General features: G+C 42.6%; 2 protein-coding genes across 2 annotated transcripts in view; one reads left to right on the plus strand and one right to left on the minus strand.

The window, feature by feature from the left end:
* Window positions 1-609: 609 nt before the first annotated feature.
* On the plus strand, window positions 610-11,469 carry lhx4 (LIM homeobox 4). Its single transcript, XM_034583855.1, has 6 exons — window positions 610-963; window positions 4,585-4,756; window positions 6,458-6,660; window positions 7,307-7,461; window positions 8,108-8,279; window positions 9,155-11,469. Exons 1-6 carry the CDS (start codon window positions 885-887, stop codon window positions 9,541-9,543), a joined length of 1,170 nt encoding a protein of 389 aa, XP_034439746.1. The 5' UTR covers window positions 610-884; the 3' UTR covers window positions 9,544-11,469.
* Window positions 11,470-18,322: 6,853 nt separating this feature from the next.
* acbd6 (acyl-CoA binding domain containing 6) overlaps window positions 18,323-26,697 on the minus strand; it is a 30,087-nt gene continuing 21,712 nt past the window's right edge. Inside the window, exons 7-8 of the mRNA XM_034584034.1 lie at window positions 21,399-21,429; window positions 18,323-19,168 (exon numbers count right to left, since the gene is read on the minus strand). Of these exons, the coding sequence (XP_034439925.1) occupies window positions 19,014-19,168; window positions 21,399-21,429 (186 nt within the window). The 3' untranslated portion in view covers window positions 18,323-19,013. The remainder of the gene's footprint in view (window positions 19,169-21,398; window positions 21,430-26,697) is intronic.

A 26,697-nucleotide genomic window follows, 5' to 3' on the forward strand; every position in this document is an offset into this window, starting at 1 on the left:
AAAGGGGCATCACTCAGGCGGCATGTGGGCCGGATGACAGTGTGACAGTGTGGACCAAATCTGGGCCAAAACTATTTTGCCATGTGGGCTTTTAATTTGACATCCATACACCAGCATGAATAGACTTTAATGCATTTAATTCAGTGAAATATGTCAGTATCACCATCCCACCTGCTGATCAGCCATTAAACTCCCATTTAGTGTGCGCGTGTGTGTGTTTGCTGAAGGGAATTTCAAGTACATAAATCGAGTATAGCTGTGAAATCTGCTCATCCTCCTCATTGATAATTTCCAAGAAGATAAATAAAAGTGAAAATGAAACTGTCCCTTATTTTCCTGGCTGCAAACGAGGGAGCCCTGCTGGCCCCGGGGCCCCCTCTGAGAGCCACTGCAGTCAGCTATTTATGGTCTCCACAGGAACAAGGTCCCGCCTCTCCGGAGACATTTTCATACACCATGTTATAGACGCCTCTCTTCCTCCTCCTCCTCCTCCTCCTCCTCCTCCCCATCTCCTCCTACACCTATGGAGGATGCTTTCCGCCCTCGGGGGCCTCCTCTTCCTGCGCTCCCATTGGCCCCCCGGCGAGCCTCTGCCGCGGTGACGTCAGGCCCCGCCGCCCCTGCAGCGCTGAATGGAACGAGCAGCTTGGCTCATCCACTCCAAAACAGCTCGGCACGGCGCGGCACGGACACCATCCCGGGAATAGCGAGAGAACAGGGGGGACGGAGGCTTGACGGGACAGTGAGGAGAGAGGCCTCAGCATCAGCACCACCACCACCACCATCATCATCATACTTTTTTTCTTCCACGAGACAGGACAGGGGTGTGCGCCCACCGTGTTGCGGGTGTATGTGCGTGCGTTTGTCTCCCGGTTTGGATCACGATGATGCAAAGTGCGGCGGTCCTACCGACAGAGAGTCCTGTGAAGAGTTTACCGGAGATTCTCGGAGTGCCACTGCAACGTAAGACATTTTCTGAAACCATCCTGTTGTTACTGATTATCAGCCCGAGCTGCTGCTGCTGCTGCTGCTGCTGCTGCTGCAGGAGAGGGGTTCGTTTCCTCGGCCGAGGATGAGCAGATGAGGACACTGAACCTCTCGGTCTCAGATGGTCACGTACAGGCCACTGGTGGTGTGTGATGCAGATGTGTGTCAGGGTGCTAAAAAAGATATTTACAAATAGATACTAGCAGTTTATCTGTGCAGCCTCACTGTAGTCTGCAAAAGGCTGAAACATTTCGCCAGTGCAGAGGGAGGCGCCTCGGTGATTCATCCCATCCCTAGAAATAGTAATAAAAACAGATCATTTCTGTTTAGATATATTTTTTGAATTTCTATTATTATTTAATCCTCTAATTCGAGCTCAAACTTTGCTGCATCCCCTCGTCAGCTTGTTGGTGTTCACGGAGCTTCACATGCAGGCAGCTGTTAATTTGTAAACGAGGCTGCATGGTCAAGAGATCAGACACAGTTGTCATCGCCCATCAGACGAACACACACTGACTTTGACTGACACTCACAACTCAGGCTTATACACGTGTGATACGCTTTATTCTCCGTTTTAATGTCTCTCACCAAGGCCTATATGTGTTTCCATGTTTTACAGTTGCAAAGATGTGATGTGTAAATGATTATTATTATTATCATTATTATTATTATTATTATTATTATTAGTTATTATTATTGAGGATCCGACCAAATATTTATATTCATCACCATTTATAATCTTTATCTTCCAGGATTAAAGGTGAGAATAACCCTTTTATAATATAATCGTGTAAACAACACAGAAGTGCAATGGGACACATTTCTGCTCTGACCTAATTATTATTTACATGTGAGTTGGAAAAATATACAGATAGAACGAGTCTAATAGGGTTCTACCCCAAAATAATAATCCACTATCAAATAGGATAATTCTGCAGGATAATTACTAGATTTCAAAACACTGATAATGAAATTGTTCATTCCGGTAGATCTAAATATGAAGGGTAAATTCTGTCATATTTGTCTTCTCTAATAATCGAAAATTTCTTATTAATATCATATTATCATATTATTATAATAACATATCGTATTTTCTTTAATCCACATTTCTGTTGTCTGTTCGTTACAACAAAACAATTCTAATGAAACATATGATGGGATATGTGTCATGTGTGAGTCACAGCCTGTTGTGTTTAAACCTGGCTAAAGGAAAAGAGCCTTTATGTGCTCGGCTTATGCTCTTTAATTTTTATAAATCGAGGCAGATTAAAAGATTGGATAAAGATCCTGCCACTCAGCTCCCCGCAGTGCCTGCAGCCATCCTGGATTTAACCCTGGATTATTCCAGGAAATAAAACAAGAGACAAATTATCTAAACATTTAATGTCATGGAGAGAGAGAGCTGTGCTGACAACACAGACTTTAACCTGCAGAATTGGATGTAAAGGGTTCACTCCTTATTCGTTGACGATTTAGAGAGGTTGCTTGAATTGCACTTTTTAATTCTAGATTTGAAAAAACCCAAATCTTGTTAGAATGTAAGAATTGATGGAGGTGATGAGGCTGAGTAGTGGAGAGTGGTGGCAACAGATACTGAGATATGAAGAAGACCCACACAAGCTTTACTTTCTCTCTCTCTCTCTCTCTCTCTCTCTCTCTCTCACACACACACACACACACACACACACACACACACACACACACACACACACACACACACACACACACACACACACACACACACACACAGGGAAGCTGGACGGTGGACGCTCTGTCTTTGCCAAGAATCGTGCTGCTTTCCTTTCAGCACCACTCGTCTCGCTCCCTCGCTCGGCTCCATCCTCCACTTTATGTCCAGACACTTAAAAAATCCCCTCATTAAAAAAATCCCGGCCACAGATATATTTAGATCCTCTAATGATTTCCTCCACTTTCTTTTATCATCTCTGACAGAGCCGGTGTTTCTGAGCAGGAGCGATATGCAACTGTAGTCACGTTTCACGAAGTCACTTTTCTCTGCAAGTTATGTTTTTATTCTATGTTTTTTCAAATTAATGAAAATATGAGCTGATTTTAAATATTTGTAAATTTTCACATGGTCTAATTGACACATGTAAATTGATTGTATTATAGTCAGAGCTGTGCCAAATTAAAATCAATGTAATACAATGATTATAGAAAAGATTTTCACAAAGCCTGTATTTTCAAAACTTAAACTTGCAATTTTAAAATATGTGGAATGTGGCATGCTGCCTTAACGTCCATGTTGCATCATAACCTGAGACTGAATGATCTGATGAGCTTAAACACGAGGCTTCTCCTGCATCATTATAAGATGTGTGTGTGTGTGTGTGTGTGTGTGTGTGTGTGTGTGTGTGTGTGTGTGTGTGTGTGTGTGTGTGTGTGTGTGTGTGTGTGTGTGTGTGTGTGTGTTCTCTGACGTTTGCTCTTGCCACTTTTCCTAGATATTGATTTTTCATTACCGGATACCATGTGAATATTTCACCTAGAGAGGCTGCTAAAAATGTGAGAAAAATAAAAAAATAATAATTTAGTAAAAGAAAGAAAAAGTAGAATTAAAAAAATAAATAAAAAGATTTGTCATTGCAACAATCATGTTTTAGTTCTCTGTAAATAGAATAGTAATTATATATTTAATCATGACAAAATTCACAAACTCAGTGTCGATCAAATAAATCAGATTCTGTACTTGGGTCATAGTTATTATTTAAATTTACTAAGTAATCAAAGGTTGGGCTCCAATAGGAAATGTGCATTTTGTTTCAGATTAACTATATTTTCAAATCTGCATTTTAACTGTAGCTTTGGTTTTTACTTCTTTATGATGAGAGTGAGAGAATCGGATCTGAGTACAGTATGATCCCTGCGTGTGCACATGTGATCTGCTGCTGCTGCTGCTGCTGCTGCTGTGGTTTTAACACGGACAAAAACGAAATGTAATCTGGCCTCGACCCTGATTTACATCCAACATTTTTCTCACCTGCTCACTGACACCACATCTGCTCTGAAACCGTGAGGAGACGAATTCAGATCCAGCAGAGAAACAGCTGCACAGAGTTCAGCACCTTGGACAGAGACGGACACGATCACAAACAGGCAACAAAAGTAGATCAACATCTGTTTATTTAAACATTAAATTCATATTTTTTTATTTGAGGGAAAAAAAGCAAAACATCATAATGTAATTTTAAAATCAAAAAATATATATATAATAAAAAAAAGGTGGGTTGAGAAATAAAAGAAACATCTAGAATAAAAATAACTGTTGCAAAATGTATATTGACAGACAAGTATTGAAAATACATTTACGTGTCACTTGGTATTATTATAAATATAATATAATAACACGGATATTGTAGAATTTGCTGTGTCTGAAAAAACCCTGCAGTTTTTATTGCGCATCACAGTTTACCAACATTTTTGTGATTTATATCCACCATCTTTGCACTGTGAGCATGATGTGAAATTCTTGTTGTTTGACTCGTTGATAAAAATGGAGGATTTCCTGAAAATGTCTGAGCGGTGTCTCCCTGTGCTCGCTGAGTGTGACCTTGTGCCGGTGCTGTGTCCCCGCAGAGATCCCTCAGTGTGCCGGCTGTAGCCAACACATCCTGGACAAGTTCATCCTGAAGGTGCTGGACAGACACTGGCACTCCAAGTGCCTCAAGTGCGCCGACTGCCAGACTCCGCTGGCGGACAAGTGTTTCTCCCGAGCAGGAGGCGTCTACTGCAAAGAGGACTTCTTCAAGTCAGTAGTTTATTCTCTCTCTGCTCTGCTTCACTGTCGCTGTGTGTCAGGGACGAGCTGTAGCTTTCACAGCTTTTATTTTTTAGTAAGAAAATTTGTTGATTTATCTTCCTCAACTATAAGAGAAATCACACATTTTATTCCATGAAATCCAAACAAATTGAACCACGTGAAATGAACATTTTGGTCATTTTCACCTCTAACTGTGCTGAGACAGGTTGAAAGAAATATAAGAAATAATTTGTCTATATTAAATACTTAAAACACGTGGATGATAGTCTGTGTGGTTTTATAGTAACATGAGAACATTGCTGTTGAATCAATGTTGCTCATTTATATCTTATTATTTGTACACTATTGTTTTGGAAAGTAATGTCATTCAGTCAATGGGAATTCCTTTGTTAGAAACTGAAAGTTTGACTAAGTCAAATGTGTCAACTTTAGCTGATTGATAAATTAATAATGTTGTGCTTGGTAATATTTAACATTTATTACCTGAGTTAAATTAATTTATTCTGTTTATCTAATTGTTTACATTTTGTTGTCTACTGCATAATCACAAATTTATGCCATTATCTCTATATTTTTTATATATTATATATGAACCACGATGCTGGACTACGCTAATTAATTTCAAAATTCCAGTATTTTTTGTGCAGACAATCAATATTGATAGTTTGTTTTCAAACTTCACATAATTCAAATTGTAGTGGCTGTTTTTTCCTCCTGACATGATAGAAAGCAAGATTTCAAAAACAAGTGCAAACATTTGTGTCATCTTCTTTCTATCTTTCTTTTTCATTCTTTCTTTCTCTTTCCTTTCTCTTTTCTTTCGGAAGGATTGGATTTCTGAGGTATTACAGAGGAAAATTGAGTTTGACTTTTATCCAGAGCAGGATCAGCAGATCCAAGCTTTTTACTAAATCATGTTTGAAAGGTTTTAATGCTCCGAGCTTGAATGAGACCTAAAGAGCTCTGGAGTCTCACCGAGAGTTAACTCTGTTAGCCGACCCTGGGGAGAGCAGGGGGGCGTTTGCATGTAGGCTATACATACTGTGGTGAGGGACAAGTTGGGACACACACATCCACACACACACACACACAAACAGACACACAGATTCACTGGCACTGGCTTCCTGGCAGTGATTTGTAGGCTTCACCTTGCTCTTTTTATTTCTGTGGGTTGGTTGTGTGATTTAAAACCTCTCCTGAGTCAGTGCTTTATTGGTCCTCCTCAGGGTGTGTTTACTGTGAGCAACCCTCCTCCTACCTCTTCCTCTTTCTCTTCTTCCTCCTCCTCCTCTTTAGCTCTCAGTACTTCATCTGCAAACACATAAACATGCAAACACAAACACACACACACACACACACACACACACACACACACCAACACAGTGCATTGATCCTCTCCATCCATCAACCTGCGGACAGGTCTATCGTTAACAGAAATGCCTTCCAGTGCTGATGTTTCCCTGCACAACAGCTGGAGATTCTATTAACACAGACACTTTGCCATCATTCTTGGCCGCAGCTGAAGAAATACCTGTCTAGCGTGTGAAATTTTAATCTGGCTCGGTCTCACCATCTCCATCAGCTTGTATATTGGATGTAAGTGTGGGAGAAGGATGTCAGTCTGCCCTGCTGATGCGTTGAATCACATTTTCTAACGGCACCTCTCTTCTTCTCCATGTTTTCCTGCAGGCGTTTCGGAACAAAATGTGCATCATGCCAACAGGGGATCCCTCCGACGCAGGTGGTGCGGAAGGCGCAGGACTTTGTGTATCACCTGCACTGCTTCGCCTGCATCATGTGCAGCCGGCAGCTGGCCACCGGGGACGAGTTTTACCTCATGGAGGACGGGAGGCTGGTGTGCAAGGTGGATTATGAAACAGCAAAGCAAAACGGTAAGTGCTGCCAGGATCCAGAATGTCAAATGAAACATGTTAATATTCGGCCTGCCAATTGAAAAGATTTATAAAGGTATTCATGGCTCACTCTGGGGCCTGTGCTTTAACAACACAGTCACAGAGAAGTGGCTTGACGTTGAAACTTGACTTAACTACATCAGACAGCTGCAGTATCACAGTAGAGGACATGAGAGATAAAGCCAAAGCTTATACACTTCAGTACCAGTGGATCCATGTTGTTTATCATCTGTGTGTGTGTGTGTGTGTGTGTGTGTGTGTGTGTGTGTGTGTGTGTGTGTGTGTGTGTGTGTGTGTGTGTGTGTGTGTGTGTGTGTGTGTGTGTGTGTCGTCTCCCTCCCTCTCTTTTGAGATATCCTCACATGTCTGATTGATTATGTAAAGTTAAGCAATGCTCTCCTACGCTGCGGCCTCAATAACTCCGTTCCTCTGGCACTGAGTAGATTTATGTCCTCTGCTGTGGGAGGGGGACAGATCCACAAGGACAATAATACACTTCCACACATGACCATTCACTTCATTCAACACACATACACTCTGCGCAAAGGCCGAGGGCCACTGCCAGTTAGGGCCGTGAGACGAATGTGAGGAGAAGTCACTCACCCTTGTGATGGTGTTATTTTAGACGACTCGGAGGCGGGGACCAAGCGACCGAGGACCACCATCACCGCTAAACAGCTGGAGACCCTCAAAAGTGCCTACAAAAACTCGCCGAAGCCAGCACGCCACGTCAGAGAGCAGCTTTCCTCAGAGACGGGACTAGACATGAGAGTGGTGCAGGTAGAGAGTTTGGTTCATCAGACAACTGCACACATCTTCATTCCTGAAAAATACCTGAATAATCTTTATTTTAGTAAAAAAATAAAGTTACTCACAGCAGGAGAGCTGTATTACAAACATTTTAGGTCTACATGATATGATGACAAGTTTAGGCCACTTCTCTCTGTTTGTGTTTAAAATGAGAAATCTGCATCTCCACTTCTAAATCTAAATTTATTAAGTGATTTATCAAAGAAAAAGTCAATTTCTTATCTGGCTGTTTAAATATATAAGTTAAGATTATATAAATAAACAGTCAGGCTTCTGATATTGAGGCCTTTAGATTCTAAAACAACAAAGACATAAAGCGATGAAATTTGACTTTAAAAATGATACCAGATGCTTGATATTAGGACATTTTAAAGATCTTTGACCTTTACCTAATAACATTCAATATTTCTTTAAAGGATTTTGTTGTGTTTGGGATATAAGATTATTAATTTTATTTATTAAGTTTATTATGTTGAGAATCAGTTCATTTAGACCAAGATGTGAAGTATTGTGAAAAAAGTTTCAGATAATTAATATTAGGTGGAGTAGTATCTGATTTAAATTACAATGCTTTTCATTATTATTAGTTAATAACAACTATTATTATCTCTGCCAGGTTTGGTTCCAGAACCGACGAGCAAAGGAGAAGCGCCTGAAGAAAGACGCAGGTCGACATCGCTGGAGTCAGTTTTATAAAAGTGTCAAACGCAGCCGAGGAGGAGCCAAAGTGGAGAAGGAGAGCTCGGCTGACGACGCAGGCCTCAGTGACAGCGAGCTGAGCTTCAGAGGTACAAACACCATGCGGATAATAACTTCAACCCAGTGCATATCTGTTATTGCCCGAGAGAGAGATTCCTGAAAGGGAATCGTCAGTCATGCTGTTGTTCTAATGGGATTAAAGGAGTCTACAAGCTGCTAAATGACAAGAGTGCAGCAGCGATTGAATATGTCTTTTTGCAGCGTTTCATTTGTCTCCCGGCGTTGCTAAATGCGCTGTGTCGTTCTCAGGCAAATCCAAAATGGCATTCTCATTTCACATTCCCCTCACACTTACCCGTGGCACCTCCCTCACACATCCCCCTGCCTCCGTTCGTCCCCATGATGGAGCTGATTGGAAAAGAGAGGAGGCCCTTAGTGGGACGCAAACAGCATTTTAGACATCTCTGTGTTACTTAACGTTTGCAAAGCCAGTTTTGGGCGGTCGTAAAAGTCTTCGAGCCACTTTCAAAGAGAAGGCCATTTTTATGAGAAATGAAAACATGGTGACAGAAACTCCATAAAGTATGTGAGGCTTTTAGTCAATTAGAGAGAAAGTGCTTTTGGGGCTTTGTTGTTACTGAAGCCAAGCGTGGGATGGAGAGGGGAGAGATTCAAACAAATATTGTGTGCTGCAGTAATGACACACACACATACAGAGCTCCTTTGTTAGTGAAGAATGTAAAGCACATCCTTTCACACCAACAAACACTGACATGCTTATCAAACGCCTGCTCCACTTACTGTAGCTCCATGAAACCCACATAACGGTGCCACTATAAAACTCTCTCATAAAAGCACTTAACTGTATTGAAATACAACAAGTATATAATGTCCACGTAGTTGACAGCACTGTTGATGTGTCACAGTATTTACTCGTGCTAAGTGATGGTGTCTCCTTCCGCAGAAGACCAGGTCCTGTCCGATCTCGGCCACACCAACGGGCTTTACGGGAGCGTCGGCGACATGACCAGCAGCGCGGTGCTGAACGGGGGCTTCTCTGTGGACGCGGCGGGCCAGCCTTACCACGACATCCGAGCAGGGAGCCCGTACGGACTCCCTCAGTCGCCCTCCTCCATCACCTCTCTGTCCGGCCACACCCCTCTCCTCAACAACCTGGGCTTCAACATGGACAGTCTGGTGGCGCAGGGGGGCGCCGGCGGGGTGGGGCAGGCTCTGAGGGCCATGGCAGGGGGCCCCACCTCGGACCTCTCGACGGGCAGCAGTACGGGATACCCTGACTTCCCCACCAGCCCCGCCTCGTGGCTGGACGAGATGGACCATTCCCAGTTTTGAGTCTCGAACACGGGCAGAAAACGAAACAGACTCACGAGGCTTTTTTTTACATTTCTTTCTTTCACCCTCCAAGACTAATGTGATGCTGGGTGAAGAGCAGAAGGAAGATAAGAAGTGTGACTCTCAGTCCCTCCTCAGTGAGGTGCGACAGCCCGGGTCCAGATGTGTAGTCCAGAGAAAAGCAGCGAGGAACTCCGCCGCACCGCTGAATGTTCAGTCTCAACACTGTATCATACGACGTTTGTTATCACCTGACTTTATTTTGTTCTTTCACTCTCTGAAAATGAGAATGGATTTCCAATATGTCGGTGGAATTACGCTCACAGGGGAGGTAATATTGTCTCGTCCTCCCCCAAAATAACTCACCCCCAACTCTAACAGCTACAACATTAGGGCTAAATCTCGATCACAGGCCCTACGAGACCCAGGAGGCACCTGCATGCTTCTGATTCCCGAGTAGGACTGCTGTCCGGCCATATCGAAGCCTTTACATTGGCGATGCACTTTATTCTCCTCTTCTTTTTCTACACACGTGGACAGGAATGCAGAGGAAAAAGAGAGAAACAGGGGGAGAGACATATGCACAAGGCAAAAACACAGTGTTTCATTGGGTGAGAAAATTTACAAGAACAGTGGCACAAGTGTGAATTTTGAACCATGCTGATGTTTTTTAATGTATTGCTGAAGCTTACACGTTATTAGGAAGTAGATGGTCTGTGCGTCTGTCCGTCCGTCCGTCCATAGAAGCTGATGTCTCCTCTGTTTGAGGACGTACACTGTTTGCTACACAGCAGGTCTCTCGTCTATATTTATAGGTGCTTGACTTGTTCTCGTCTGTGTAAAAGCTGTCTGAGAGCGGACGTCTGTCAGTATTAAATTATCCTGTTTCCAGACTCACCAGGAATCAAAGCTCGTGTGCTGGATGGAGGACAGTCAAGGCGTTTAGGGGTCTGGAGAAAATTCTAGTAATATATCACACATCTAAATTATTAATTTATTCTTTTTGAATGCACAGACAAAACGACAAGGAGACACACGCGAGTGAGTCATTAGCAGATATTATTGAACGAATGAAATGGTTACACACACATGTAAAAGATCTATTCGACGAAGCACCAACAAGTATTGGCAGGAAGGAAATTCTCTGTGTTCGCTCTTCTGTTTGGTCAATTGGACTCCGGCTTCTCTTGCTAATCTACTCTAGTGCAGCAGAGCTCTAGCTTTGCCTGCTATCAACCTACTTACTGACCCCAGATGTGTTGTCAGCCTGTTCAGTTCTCCCGCCGCCTGGCCTCCATGTCAGAGGGATTACCCCCCCCAACCACCCCCACCCCCATTCAAAGCGCTGACACTCTCCTGTCACATCAGTCCTCAGCGTCTGCTCGGCTCATGTGTTCTCTTACACTTCGAGCCACATCAGCTGCATCTTAAAGTTCCATGAAACACAGGACAGATGGTCAAAGAGTGGATCCGGTTCCTGATGCTCCTGAATCACACATTTTATTTGAGCCATAAGAGGAAACGGTCTGATCTGACCTGGTGGCCATTTCAAAACCAGGGGTTATTTAGATCTGAGGGAAACCTCTTCAATCTTCAACCCTGTTTCTGTTTCTCTGTTGATGATGAGAAATCTAAATTGGTTAGGTCACCTTTTCCTGAATAATTGCCAAGTCCTTTTTTTTTTTCTCCCAGAGCGTCCGATTTGAGAGCCAGAAAGCAAATCAGCAAACAGAAAGCAACACCACCGAGACAATTTTGAAAACTGGCCACAATTTACATTGTGATTATCGAATGAGTACATGGTATCAATGAGAGACTTAAACTTACTGTGTAGCTACACTTTTGAGGTAATATGTAAGTACAGGGGAAGAAGATGGAGTCTGGGAATAAAAGATACAAACTTTGTCTAAAGATTACTTAAATTACTATACAAAAAGTGAGGAGTAGAGAAATGTTACTACAAATTAACAGAGTAAGAGAAATTGGAAAACAGTGTTAATATTTTATATATTTGACATTGGTTATGGTATCATTTATTTTAAAAGGACTTCTAATTGAAATACATTTGGGAAATAACAGAAGTTTTAATGTACGAACTGCAGTGTACATTATTATTGCTGCTGGGTATCAAACCAACCATCTTTGTTTTTCAAGACTTAACTGTATGGAATCTGATAATTTAATATATCCCAGGAATTGTTTTAACCCACTGCACATACCAGTAGACACCCAGTAAGTGTTTCATCGGTACCATGCGTTTGAATAACATATTAACAGTGTAAATTTCGGGCTGTAATTGATGGTGTTGAATGAAAATCCTGTACAAACCCATTGCCACTGCAGTTTTGTTACGTCTGTGTTGCCTCAGAAGTTTGCATCTTAATTGTTGTAAATTTTGTACAGTTTGAAAAACGTGTTGATCGTCTTGTTTCATGAACGCTATTTATTATTGCCATGTGTCTTTGAAAAAGATGTAAAAGAGAGCACTGAATTTATTCATTTATGCCTTCTGTGTAATGGTATGAACTGTGTACAGTCAAATCTATATGAGGAAAATAAAGCTGAATTGTCTTTGGGTTACCCACGGCTGCTTCACTCTGTAATACTCCCGGCCCCGCGGTGATGAATGTGAGAGTTACGATTTTCAGCTGAGCTTTGTTTTCGATATATCAAAAGAAAAATATCTACTTTAGGTGTTTTTATTATTTTGCCTTATCTAAACGCTCTTAGGGCGAGTTAACCCGCAAATTCATTTACCCATTGAGAGCATTTACCACACACTTAGGCCTCTATTCAATTGTGGAGATCCATTTAGTACCACCAACAGACAGTGGTCAGTCAGTTAACAGTGATTGATGCTGCTTTCCTCTCTCGCTCTGGGGTGGGGGGGTGACAAGAAAGATGCATGGAGAGAGAAGAAAGAGAGAAAGAAAACGAGAAAAAATAAAAACCAGGAGAAACAGATGCCTGGTTGGCTGTTTCTCTGATCCGCTCGGTGCTAAAGAGACACAGCAGCAGATTGCAGCGCTGCACTGTCCAGTGTGTCCTTAATCTTTGTGCTGTTAACTAATTGTGCAGTGCTTAGTGAAACATGAGTAAATATAGGGTCAGGCAAAGAGGGACTATGGCCCACAATGCAACCACACACACTTGTAACGATCAAAAATGATCTTCGTTAACGATGGCCTCTAGAGTTTCAGAGCCCCTCCATGCTCTTCACATTTTTTTATTTGTTTTGTTGTTTAGTTTTTGAATGCACTTACTTTTATGTATATATATTTCTTTGCTTCTATTTTAAAACGGATTAAAAAGCACAACATAATATTGAGTTCATAAAAAAACACTAATGCAAAGCGATGAGACTAAATACAAAGTCAATGCAAAGAGGTGAACAGATGCACATTTCACAGGATTTACTTCACTCCCCCGGGTTGAAATATTTGAACTCCAGCTTGATGAAATGTCACAGAAGTGTAGAGAATGAAAGTCACTAGAGACAGGCCCTGGCTCTGATCCCAGCCAGCAGGTCATCAAACCGGCCACTGGTCTTCCCCTGGTAGCGCTGGAGACGGCAGTCATCCAGACGCAGCTCCTGAAGGACACGATGAATCCCCCGAGCTGTGTGCGTCTCTGGGTGGTCTTGTGGACCCACACACGATGGCACTGGCTTCTCTGGCTGTTCCACAACAGGTACAACACAGCAAGTGTGGTCACTAAGGCCAGTAATCCTCCTCTTCTCCGGGGGAGAACAGGTGAATATTAGTGGGTTTATTCTTGTTGCCCATGTGAGGACCGCAAGCAAACACAAACTCCTGCACGTAAAGCAACGTGAAAATTTGCATCATATTCGGTGTGAAAGCAGCATAAGTGCACGGTCACACATGCACAAATGTGCAAACCGCAATGTGAGGCCCACTGCTACTTAAATGCTAAATGCTAACGTCAGTGTGCAGACATGCTAATAATGGCCGTGCTAACATGCTGATGTTAAGCAGGTTCACCCTCTTAGTTTAGTAAGTTATCATGCACTAAATAAAGTATTAATGAAATTTGAATGTCATTAGTTCGTTGAAAAACTCGGTATTAACCAGAGTAGCCTACTGGATGTTTTAAAATGTTGTCTTTGTGATGTTGCTAGGTGAAGATACGAGGGATCACCACATGATTATAGTTCATCCTGAGTGTAACATGAGCATCTGAGCTACATTTCATGGTGATGGACCAAAATGGTGGACAAACCAACCGACCAAATGACGTCTGTAAAGTCGCACTGCTAGCACGGCCTTAAAAACCTGGCTACTGGCAAAATGGTCACATACTGTAGAGGTTAAGTCACCAATAATGAACCCGGTCCCAACAAGAGGCCTTTGTTTCCTGCCATTCTCTGCCATCTCCTTCTACCTTTGTTTCCAAACACCTCTCTACTGTTCTCAAGTAAACAAACTATAAAATATCCCCAAAATGATTTTAAAGAACCTAGCACATATTTTGTAGAATGTAGATTTCTGCTCATGTCATCAGATTTCCATATAATACCAAGGACATGATCTTAGCGTCTTAATTTGTAGCTTTGGAACTGAGCACTTAGGCTCTGTGCGTATATGTATTGTTCTTAGTTGCTGCCTCGATAAAACCTCACAGGTTAAAGTGGATTTATTCCCTTTAAACTATGGTATGGCGTAACTATGTATGGAATTATAATGCAATTACACCACAGTGTACATCTGTATGGAGCTAATTGGTATTCAGCAACGTGTAGTAGATTTCTGAGAGCAGGCCAACCTAACCCAAACATAAGTGTTATCGATTCCTTTGTGTTTTAGCTATTCCTGTTGCATTATAAAAACAAAAAGCAACGACTCAGCCTGGTCGGAGTTAGCACGTTTGCATAAAACGCCACAGATTGAGCGTATTTTTATTTAAGCATTGATTGGCTGGGCTATGGGCATTAATGGATAGGCTCTAATAGTAGTGCCTTACAAAGATAAAGAGCCACACAGACAGTTAGGATAATTTACACGCCACTTACGGCACTAGTATACAAATAAATCTGCGGAAACTCCACCACTGTTGCTTTTGCGAAGATGACAAACACAAGCACAAATGCCATTATCATTGATCGTGGGGCTTTTATTACAAACTTCCTGAAGGAAACAGTTTTTTTTTTTTCTCTTTCCCAAGCTTAAGGGAATAAATTAACATGCAAAATAGATGGGATTTGTTTGGTCCTGAAAGTCAATCTCGCAGCATCAAGACAGGACATTTTTCTCTCCAAACGACTGCATCCTGCCTGCAGTGAACAATGATCCGCAGGATGACGGAGTGAGTCTTAAAGAGGGGCTGGAGTCAAGCAGAGGCCTCTCAATGACACCCTCAAGGTTATGAGCTCGATGCTGTTTTAATGTGAAACTGGGCCTTTTCCACTCAATAACCATCCTGCTGCAGATACCAGTTACAAGGAGGAGGGTTCGTGACCCTCAAGAAAACATGACGAATCCTGTAGGGGTGATCACATGTTTGCTGCATTGAAGACCTCCGACTCCATTGTTGTTGGTTGCAAGGCAAATGTATGATGCAGGTATTTGTGCAAACTGTGCTTTTTACTGTGTGTTGGCTTATCGGAAGTCCGATAGGTCGTCTCTTTAACGTCAGCGGATACCAGAAACACTTGTTCATCACCGTCAACCACACATAAAGCATTAGAGCTGAGCTACGGAGTAACACACACCCACACAGTCTTGGACGCCAGTGAATGAGTCTCTCTGATATTAGTAGGAAGTGTTTCGGGAGGCAGAGGGATTTCTGCTTACTGTTGGGTTCCCAGCAACACTTTTCAGGGTGTGTGTGTGTGCGTGTGTGTGTGTGTGGATGCTGCAGCGTAAGAGAGGAGATGGAGGGGGAGTGGGGAGCGGGGGTAAAGCGTTGCATTGAGAGCTGGCCAAAGCAATGACACGGTATTGCTTTTATAGAAGAGGTAGAATAAGAAAATGGTGAAGGAGAGATGAAATGATGAGCAATGAAAAGGAGGGATGATGGAGAGATGTCTACAAATACCTCACAGGTGCTGTGCAACAAACATGCACATTACAAACAATAGACAGTATCCACTCTAGCGGCTCAATGAATACATTTACATACATATTAGTATCCCTGTTCTGACTCTAATCCATGGGTTGTATTATAGAATATGCTGATTACACAGAAGAGAGAAACCTGGTTAATGATATTACAGTATACATGATCATATACAGCAACCAGGTTTTTAATCATCTGTCTGCAGACTTGGTTCCACGACATCTAATTTCTGTAACTTCAACAGTTAAGGACCATCTGCCAGTCGGGACTCTGGATTCACCCTCTCCAGATGATCACTGGGAATGAAAAACAAGAGCAACAATACAACCGCTGATCTCAGTCGTATCCCTGAAGTCTCTGCCTGTATTTCAGCTTGTTATTCATCACATTCCTTCTTTTATTCACTACCTTGCCGTTTCAGTTAAAGATGCACCTGTGCACGTCGTAGACAAAGATCAGAAACCTGATCCTGGTGTTTACCTGCCATCGTGTTCCACTGAGGCATTTCCAGGTTTCTCAAATCTGGGATAAGGGTTTACTGAGGTTTCTGAAACCACTACACGTTACAGTGCACGGGACACTGGGACCGTTGTCAAAGAATTGTGAGGGAATAAAGAGCCACATTGAATTTTCCGTCAAAATATATTGTATTAAAAGTATAAAGTTGCCGAAAGTGGAAGCATTCAAGCAAAGTACTGGTTCCTGAAAAACTCTACTTAACTGTACTGCCTGGGTAAATGTAGTTTATTACTTTTCACCTCTGAAAAATGCATAAATATTCAGAACCGCTGAACAATATTGGGCCCGGAGGATGGGTGTGTGTGTGTGTGTGTGTGTGTGTGTGTGTGTGTGTGTGTGTGTGTGTGTGTGTGTGTGTGTGTGTGTGTGTGTGTGTGTGTGTCTGCGGTTTGGAGATGGAAGGAGCTGCAGTGTCAAAAGTGAAAAGCTCAGAGGAAAATTGAAGCCCCATAATGGAAGCATAATGGGCTTAGTGTCAGAGTCTTGCAGACGAGACGGGAGGGAAGCACGACTGCCGTCACCCCCTCTTACCTCAAGCCAGTGTAACGGGGTTTAGGAAGCAACGAGGAGACAACAACGGGCCCCAAACAGGCTTTACAGATACACCAGCAGCCTAATGGCCGGATGTGGATGGAATTCATAACAATGAGATGATCACTGGTTGTCTCTTTGTGGGATTGTAGTGCATCACGTCTCAGACTCAGGTTGAATACTCAAGAGGTTTCTCCTCAACTCAGTTAGGGATCCTCCTCAGGATTCACGAGGGACGATGCGAAAAAAAAATCACTGACGAAGGCACTATAGTAGAAGTTCACAAAGGTGAATGATGATGATGATTTCAGGAATAAATACACCTGCGTGCCCTATTTTCTCATGTGAGATATAAAGGGGCGATGCAGATACAGATGCAGAGACATCATGTGGAGGGATTTTAATTCGCCTCATGTTTTGCACGGCTCACTTGCATCTCAATTCACTGCAAGTACTGTACAACAGCTGTCAAGACAAGAATTGAATTTGAAGCGGTGGCCCTGGTGATGACTACCAATGTCGCGTAGACCATCTACCGCTGTCACGGATCTGTGAGTGACTGACAGGCTACAAGCAGACATGTTCGGATGGTTATCTAACGCCTGGTGTCAAAGCAGATTTCCAGGGTTTTAAGTAAAACGGTGGATGGCGGGGATAGGGGGGGGGGAGGCGCAGAGCAAGGCAGTGTGTTAGAGAGTACAAGGGATTAAGCTTTGTCCCCACTGTTGTGTACAAAATGTGCATTTGCATCTTGGTGAAGCTGTAGTTAAGAACCGAGCTCCAGATTTAGTGTGTTCTCATCTGGTGGAGTGTGTGTGAGCTGAGGCAGAGAAAATGTGCTGATCTGAGGGGCCTGAGGATAAGCAGAGCAGATTTGGCCTCAGACCAAAGCTTGTTTCTTCTTCTTTTTTTTTTTTGGAGAACATCCAGCTCTCTTCTATATGACATAACAGTACAGAGGCAGCTTTTAGAGAACAGTGTTGTATCTATGCATATGTAGAAGAACATATGCAAGTACTGTTTATACCGGTGCATCATATCATATTCTAACTTGAAGCATAATTAGTTGGTGGTGGGATTTCTTGGTAGACCCATCATCGTCATGCTGCCTTTGCCAGTCAAATAAGTATCTTTATATTGGTTTATTCTGTAAATTCCATTTTGAATATGTTTCCCTGATGTGCTTGTGATCAGCCACCAGCTTTGGTATCCTATCCATTTTAAATGAACTTTAATTAAACGTGTGTTTTTCCTTACCTGCTGGTTTGGAGGTGGTTCACAAGACTAAAATATATTTTTTTAAATGTAGTGACATGTTTATTTTGTTCAACGTCAACAAAAATTTAATAATTAATATTTATATTGCCTGGTAAAACGTAGTATTTTATATATCCTGTATACGTAATTGTAGGCCCAGGTTTAGTGTGGTGGTCACTGTGATGAGATGTGAGTTTGGGATGAAGTAAAAGTAGGAGCAGTAAATACACACAAAGACATTATGAGGTAAAACTAAAGACTGTATTTAAAGATGGACAAGTCTCTACTTTTCCATCTTTATATACAGTCTATGGGGAAAACAGTAAGTTTAGAAGTATAATATATCATTTGATGGCTACTATAACATATCTGAGCAGAGAACAAAAGTCAGAGGAAACTGATTTGTTTAAGACTTTAATGATAATATATGTCAAATGATTAAAGCATTCCTTGAAACATAACACAACTGAATAATGATTGGACCTGTTGAGAGCTGACCCAGGCTAAATGGTCTGGTTGGTTGTCTGACCTGCGCAATAGGAGTGGGTGATATGTAGAAAATCTTCTTCACGTTATACAGAATTTTTGACATGATTTTCCAGGAATTGTATTTGTGGATGGGAATGTCTGATTTTGGCTCCCCCAATGCCTTGAGTAATTGTAACATTGCCAATAAGCAGTCCTGCTCAGTGATATGGAATATTGCTCGCAATGGTCTCATACAAGAAGAGATTATTCAAAGTATAGCTAACCCAGTTAGCAAAGTCTCGACCAGCTGACAGACACTTATCATCATATCACCCAACCCTTCTGGGCAGATTAGGTCAATATATAATATTTCAAATGAAAATATATGCAGTGTGTTTCATTTTAAATTAGAGGGCTAATGTTTACACCCTTAGTTCCAAGAAGCTAAGTCGATGAAATAAACGCACCAAAAGTATTTGGAAATAAAGTCAAATAAAACCTCTGCAATCCTGGTCTACAACTGCTGGGGTTGAACAGAGTCTCTTCAGGAATGAAGAAGGGATGCCGGGTCAGATGACTGGATGAGACTAGGACCTGGGAGGTGGGTAGGTAGAGGTGGTCTAGCCTTTGAGAGCAGTGTGCTGGCGAAGGAGGGAGGAGATGGCGCTGGATTCAGTGACCTCCTCAGGGAGAGAGCCCTCCATGTCTTTGATGGATGGATCGGCTCCGGAGCTCAGCAGAAGCTCCACGATTTCTGCAAACTCGCACGCAGATGCTATGAAAAGAAGAGAGAGAAATAAAGGTGGAGTTAGGAGAGAAATAATATGAAAGGAGTTACAGGACAAACATTTAGCTTATTAGTTAGCACTCTATAGCATTCTGATGTTGGCCCTAATGGAAATATCCCAATTCTGCAGATGTTCACGGTCCCCTGAGGAGGAATCATATTGATGTTGGTGATTCCTCGTCATTTTTACATAGAGCCACGAGCAAGTTTTCACTTATTCAAAGAAACACCTATTAGATATTATGGATAAATGGATCAGCACGGAAATTAGGTACAGATATTCATGGTTCCCAGATGATGAATCTCAATGACTTTGATGGTTCGCCTTAACTTTAGCGCCACCACGAGGTGGACATTGGTAGTATTTTTTGTAAATTCTCTTGACAACTGTTCAAGCCATGCCATGAAACTTGGTCCATTCATGTTTTCCTCAGGATGAACTGGAACAACTAACGATTTATGAAACAATTCCTGCAAAACGAACGACTTTTCCATCAGCCTCAACCATAACCGTACTTTGTATTATTGTTATCAATTGAATTAAGTTACATGTTAGCATTTTAATTTTCAGCATGTTAGCATAGTGATGTTAGCATTTAGCTTAAAGTACAGCTGTGTCTACAACCTCACAGAGATGCCTGTGTGGCTGTAGTCACATATTCTTTACTGGATAAATGTCATTATTGTGAATTAGCCTCCTTCCTTTCCTCTACGTACTAGTTTCATAGAGTGTGTACAGTGCTGGAGTTAATGAAAAGGCCATTTGCAGGTCCAGTACTGTCACTGGCCTGACTCTGTGGTTCCCTCAAACACTTCAATTCTGCCTCATTGGCAGTTTGTGCCCTACTAAAAGGGTCTGGTGTGTCCCTGTGTGTGGGGGGGGGGGCATGCACCTTCTTAACCCAGTTAGCAGGTCCCTGCGTTCCCAATGCACCTCTCGTCCCTCTGGCACCTCTCACCTCGCCCTCCCTCTCTTCTTCTCTCGTTCTGAGTGCACTTCTCTGTCGGTGTCACTTGCTCGCTCCTCTTAAAGCGCAGACTGTACTGCGACATGATCGCTGATGTCAGCAGTCGCACTGATTGACAGCCAGGCCTTTTAACCTCCAGCCCAGGGGTGGCTGGCGGCTGCATGGCGGGAGTGTGTACGCATGAGATATGATGATACGTGGGAATGCGTGTGTGTGTGTGCGTGTTCGTGTCTATGAAAAGAGCAAAGCGTGTAAGAGTCAAACACCAGAAGAATCACTTATCTTTCAGCCAAATCAGACTAACAAAGCTTGGCTTATTTTTCCAGCCAAGCTCGCATTCCTCCTCTTTTTGATCGAAACAGTGTTTTATTTAGCCAGCGGTGAGTGTGCGTGTGGTGGCGGCGTGTGTCTCGCCCGGGCCTTGAGCTGTAAAAAGTGGCCGGCCCTCAGGGGAGCCGTAGAGGAGGAGAACAATTTATGGTGAGCAGTAAACCCTCAATTAATCACTTGCCAGCTACTGTGGCCCTGTGCAAAGAGAGGTGGGAATGAATTTTCATTCTCTGCTATTTGTCTCTTGGAGTTCATCGCTTATGTTTATTAGTCATCTTTTTATGCCCCATCCTCGAGGCTCCCTCTGTTGAGTAAGTGTGTGTGTGTGTATCTCTGGTGGGTGATGCAACATACCAACTCCAAAGCCACCAAGCTGGGGGACAGATGGTGTAGTTACACTCACTCGAAAACACACACAACAGTAAAACACACACACATACACACACACACAGACACAAACACACACAAACACACACACACGCTCAGAGGACAGAGGAACCGCCCCTCAGGGACATGTGTGTTGGGGCATGAGAGGGTCAGGGGAGTCTAAGGACCACTGCTGATTTCCTCTGGGAGGCTGGGCGATTATTACACACACATAGACACACATGCGCAGAACAAAACCAGACAGACATTCACACATACCAAAAGACACATGAACGCACGCACACACACACACACACACACTCACAGGATACAACAGAGAGGAACGAGATAAGCTGAGTTAAACCCACTGTAGAAAGTAAAGATAAGGAATGGCATGAGGAGTGGGAGGAAGAGGAGGGAAAATGACACATTTGAGACAAATGTAGGCAAAGAGCGAGTCTTTCTAGAAAACAAGCCAGAAGTAAATTCTGCCTCTCTGAAAGTGAGTGTATAACATTATGGACCGTAGGAATGAATAACAGAGACCTCCTTACCATAATGTAGCGCTGTTTGTCCTTCATTGTCCTGTAAAAGACAAAAACAAGCCTTTAATTCAACAGGCCTGCGACTGGGGAAGAATTAAACATTAGAATACAAATTCCAAGAATAGAGTCAAAAATAAAACATATGTATTGCCAGCGTTTGGTGAGAGATTGGAAATTACTTTGATCAAACTTCCAAGAGTTAACAGGAAACCTGCAGCTGCTGGAATACCAATTACATGCCATGTGTTAGCTGTTCATTGTACCAAAGGGGGATCATGAGAAGATGAGATATTGATTTGAGAAACACGTGACCTGCAAAACAAAACTTTCATCTTGCAGGTGACTTCCAGCTCTGATCAACATGAACAAGCTACTACAACTCAACATATTGCAACGACGGCCCCAACTGTTACTTGTCCGAAACTGACTTCTTTTGGACTTTTTGAATTCCCAACCATGTCTGTGGCACTTGCCTCCGAGCTTATTTGCTCCTACTGAAGACATGACTCATTAAAAACAATTTAAAAATAAATTGTTAATTTTTAAACTAGCAGGGCGCTCAGAGAGCCTATACATACGCCAATGTTCACGTCCTATCTCCCCAGGTCAAGGGAAGTGGAAAAAATTCCAGATTCACTCATTTAATGGGTTTCCCCTTAAGTCATCTCTATACAAAATTTCATGGTAATTGGTTTAATAGTTTTTGAGTTATCCTGCTGACCAACATAGATTAAAACATAACCTCAATAATGGAGGTAAAAAGGCTCAGTCATTTCATGAAACAGCCGAGTACTCTAGGATATAGCAAATGTTATCAAACTGGAGGAAATCGTGCATTGGTCAGGTACTATTTCCTGTTGAGTATAAAACACATTTCAAGCAGCAGGATGGTGTACTTGGAATCAGTTTACTCAGATTACTCTGTGTCAATGTGTGCGTGTGTGTGTGTGTGTGTGTGTGTGTGTGTGTGTGTGTGCGTGCATGTATATGTGTGTCCTTTGAACCATAAAAATGATACTTGGGGTCAAGGGGTCAATGGCAAAGATATAACTCTTGTAAGAACTGTTTGACTGGGGACAGGGACGTGTGTGTGTGTGTGTGTGTGTGTGTGTGTGTGTGTGTGTGTGTGTGTGTGTGTGCAGGTATAATAAGACACAATATATGACAGGCATCATCAACAGGCGATTCACTTCTTAATTACAGCTCGTGGCTGCCTTTGCGCCTCATAATGATGATAAATGGTCAAACTGTTGCCTCTGGTGCTGGAACAAGAGGAGCCGTTCAGCCGAGCACAGTGGTTTCAGATTAGGAGCCAGCAGGCGCCGTGACATTTGCCTTGACGCTGTAAAATGTCACTGAAGTGGAAAAACTACCAAATTACTAAAACTGTTGCGGTGAAATTAATCATTCGTCTTTACACCCTTGCCCTTCTAACAGCACATCCTTCCTGTGTGGTCACTTCCATGTCCTTCCTTTACTTTCTACCAATCCTTCCTCTTCTGTTTCCTCTGACCTCTAAACCACACCTCCCTCATTTCTGTCACCCAAAGTCATCTCTCTCTCTTTTTCCATTCACTCCTCTTTTTCCCCTCTCTCTCCTTGCATTACCACATCCACCTTTCTTGCTCTTTTCCGTTTAGTCCCCTATTCAATCTTGATCCCTTTCCTTTTCAAGCCTCCTTCTTGTTCCTCCTCTTCTCCTTCGTCTGTCTCCTGTCTTCCCTCTCTGGGTGGGCCCAGTGCAGAGTGATCCTATTGTTGTCCCTCTCTCCCCCTCTCCCTCCCTCTCTCTCTCACACACTCTCAGGGGCAGCACTTCAGGGACCTGCTGATTGGATTAGAGCTTTCTATTCCCTCTGGGTGGATCACAGAGCACAGATGCAAATCGCCACCAGCGTGGAAAGCGTACTGTGGTTAACTCAAGACAACAATGCTGTCTGTCTCGAGTTGAGTTGTGTGATGTACTGCGGACGATGTGTCTGTCTCTCACAATGATGTTGAGTTAAGAGAAGCAAGGGCAGAACAGAAACAGAACCAAAACCAACAAATTCAGAAACAAGAGGTATTAAAAATGTTCAGACATTTTCTGTAAAAAATTAAATGATGGTCCAAGGGGGGGGGGCGTATAACTCACTAAATTTGCCTTTATATTACTGCATAAAAAAAACACAATTGGCACATGGGGACAGTGACAGCTGTTTTGATCCGGGGCCAAGCGATAGACCTTGATGCACATAAATACATACAGTTATAATTAAAGTGTAAGGGGTTTAAGCCCTAATCTGCAGCAAGCGTTAATCTGCAGTTAGTTGTTCAACGAGCACACGCACGCTCACACAAAGCAAGACTGAGTGACAGATAACTCACAGGATATAGAGATAGTTACAGTGCAATGAGCATAGAGCTCAAATTCTAAGTTTATCAACAGGACATTAATTTGAAACTACTTCGAAAATCACGGAACAAAAATGACTCAGATATTTACTTGTACCTTTTTTCCACAAACTTGACTTTTTTGGTTTCCATCAGTTTTTTATCATCGTAAAGTGAATATGTGAGTTATGGACAGTTTAAAGACAAAACAATCTGAAGACGAGTCATCTGACTTTATAAACCAAGTAGAATGGCACTCAGTGGAGGGCACATCTCCACCAAGGCCCAACTGTTCCCATATGAAACCACATTTAAATTCACTAGATCCATATTTTATTTGGATCAGATAAATATCAGTCCCCTGGACCAACATTGAATGGGTTGTTCCGTGGGTCATGCCCCACACCTCCTCAAAATCTCATGGAAATCGGTAGAGTAGTTTTTGCATAATCCTGATAGATAACAAACAAACGCAGATAAAAACATAACCTCCTTGGTGGAGATATAAAACCTATTAGAAAAACCAAGAAAATAATCGGTACATTAATCGACTCTAAAAATAATAATTAGCTGCAGCCTTCAGTGTGTTTAAAAGCGAAAAGAAAATTCAGATATTTAGCGTAGTTGCCTGCACACGTGTGTGTTTGTGAGGGAACATGTCGTGCGTGCCAGTGAGCGCGTGCAGCCTACATGCTTCTTGCATGTTCATGTGAGGGGTCAGGGGCCTGTCCTCTCAGCGTTCCCTAATGCCCCTGGATCCAGGACGCAGGCTTGATGGAATCACAGGAAATTGGATTGTCTTCCATTTGCTTTGGAAGCAGCCTGGAAGAGACACGCCCCCCCCCCCCCTTCCCACCACCACCCCCCCACTCCACAATACCTGCAGTTAGCTACCGTAGCATTTCCCCCCCCCCCTCTCGGGTGCACCCCTGTTCCCATCCCATTACTGAGGCATGTAGCACTGAAACCCCTGCTTTTACATGTCATCCAAAGTTTCCCCTTGCGGTGCAGAAATGCTGGACTGGATGTCAGCAGAGTGCTCAATAAAAGCAGCTGCATGCACAATAGCAGCAGCAGAGATCCAGCACAGTGTGGTACTGTATCACCCTAATGGGTGGAGCAATATGCTTAGGAGCAGCATGGATAGGGATTGATCTATTAGTACAATTGCAGTTTTGCTGAATTTAAGTCACACCAATCTATCATTTCTACCACACAGATGATGTGAAGCAAGATGGATGAAAAGGAATGAGAGGAAATCATGGATACATAGAGAGATCTGGCAAGCGGTCTTACTTTTTTAGCTTTATGCCTCAAAAGAGCAAAATAACACTGCAACAAGTCCAAAACTGATCCAAGGAAAGCAAGGAAAAAAGCCTGATACTAAATTATTGTGTGTGTGTGTGAAAAGTAGAATGGCAAAAAGAGTTTTGTTACACTCAGATTATTCTAAAATGAGAGTTCTGGATTTTCAAGACGACTCAAGGTCAAAATGAGGCCAACCAGGAACAAATAGAAACCTCGGCTGAAGCTAATTTTTCTGCACAAAGGAGCTGTCACAGATATTATGTGTATTTCCGGAGAGTGGTTACACTTGTTTCCTCCGTCAGTCCGACTTCACAGATCTCAGACAATATGGGACAAGGATTCTTTAAATGTTCAACCGGATCTGTGGTTCATACCTGCATTAAGAGGAAGCAACAAGGGCACATCAAAGAAAAGCTTCAAGGTCAGGCATACAAATAGGACGTGGAAGTCCCTTGAGTCTGTGTCCGCTCGGAACTACGTTTAATTCATTCTGGGTTTTATTATGCTCGTCTGTGTCCAAGCCCAAGAAGGGATTGTGGGTAGAGGTCTGTCAAATCCACCAGCAGCTGCAGAGTGTGCAGCAGAGAACACAGCGTGTGTCGGTATTTCTATGACTCTGGAGTCCCAGTGGGTTCATGTTTTCATATCATGCCAATCCAAGTGCCAACAGGACTCAACAACAGTGTATGGGGGGGTGAAGTGGAGGACACTGTGAGGATTTAATCTATTTAACACCATTTCTTTATGCTGCTTTCAAAAATGAAAAAGAAAATGTGGTAGTTTTTCTTCTTTGTAGAATTTTTCTTATATCTCTTAATAAGAATGGTGTCACTCTTAAAAGTAATAATTTAAGTGGTATTTATTTTAGTAAAGGACAAAAAAATTGTGCAATGAACTGATATTTACAACCAATAAACCATCTAGTCATTCTGAAAAATGTGTACAGTCATCTTGCCTTTGTAATACAAAAAGAGGAGCGTTTCATTTCTCAGGTGTGAGCAGAGATATTGCTTCAAGATGTCGCTGTAATTAAATGTAAGGGATAATTTGAAAATATTCCAATGTTTCTCTGGTGCAGTGGTTAGCACGGTCACCTCGCAGGGTTTGGACCCTGAAGGTCGACTAGGATCGGTCTCTGTGGAGGTTGCATGTTCTCCGAGTGTTTCAGCTTCCTTCATATGTCCAAAGACATGTAGCTTAGGTTGATTGCAGACTCTAAACTGCCTGTAGATGTGAATGGCTGTTTGTCTCTATATAGCTGTTGTCAGACATGAACTCTGGTTCATGGACATCCTCTGGAGTTTGCCTTTCACACATGAAGAATGCTGCAGGAGATTGTCCAGGTCAGACGGATTCACAACAACAAGAAAATGTCAGTAGCTTTCAGGTGAAGGGTGGCGCCTTGGTCGAGCATGAAAAAAAAAAAAAAAAAAAAGTAACCACATCACCCCTGTTTTAGGATCCTCTCACTGGCTGCCTGTTTATTTTAGGATTGATTTTTAAATTCTTTTAATTACATTTAAAGCCAGGTACTGGCTGGCCCCTCCCTATATTTCCGACCTTTTATCTCCCTACGAGCCAGGACGCAGTCTGAGATCCTCTGGTAAGACGTCGCTAGTCCTTCCGA

The sequence above is a fragment of the Hippoglossus hippoglossus genome, chromosome 4 (genome assembly GCF_009819705.1).
Source record: "Hippoglossus hippoglossus isolate fHipHip1 chromosome 4, fHipHip1.pri, whole genome shotgun sequence".
NCBI lineage: Eukaryota > Metazoa > Chordata > Actinopteri > Pleuronectiformes > Pleuronectidae > Hippoglossus > Hippoglossus hippoglossus.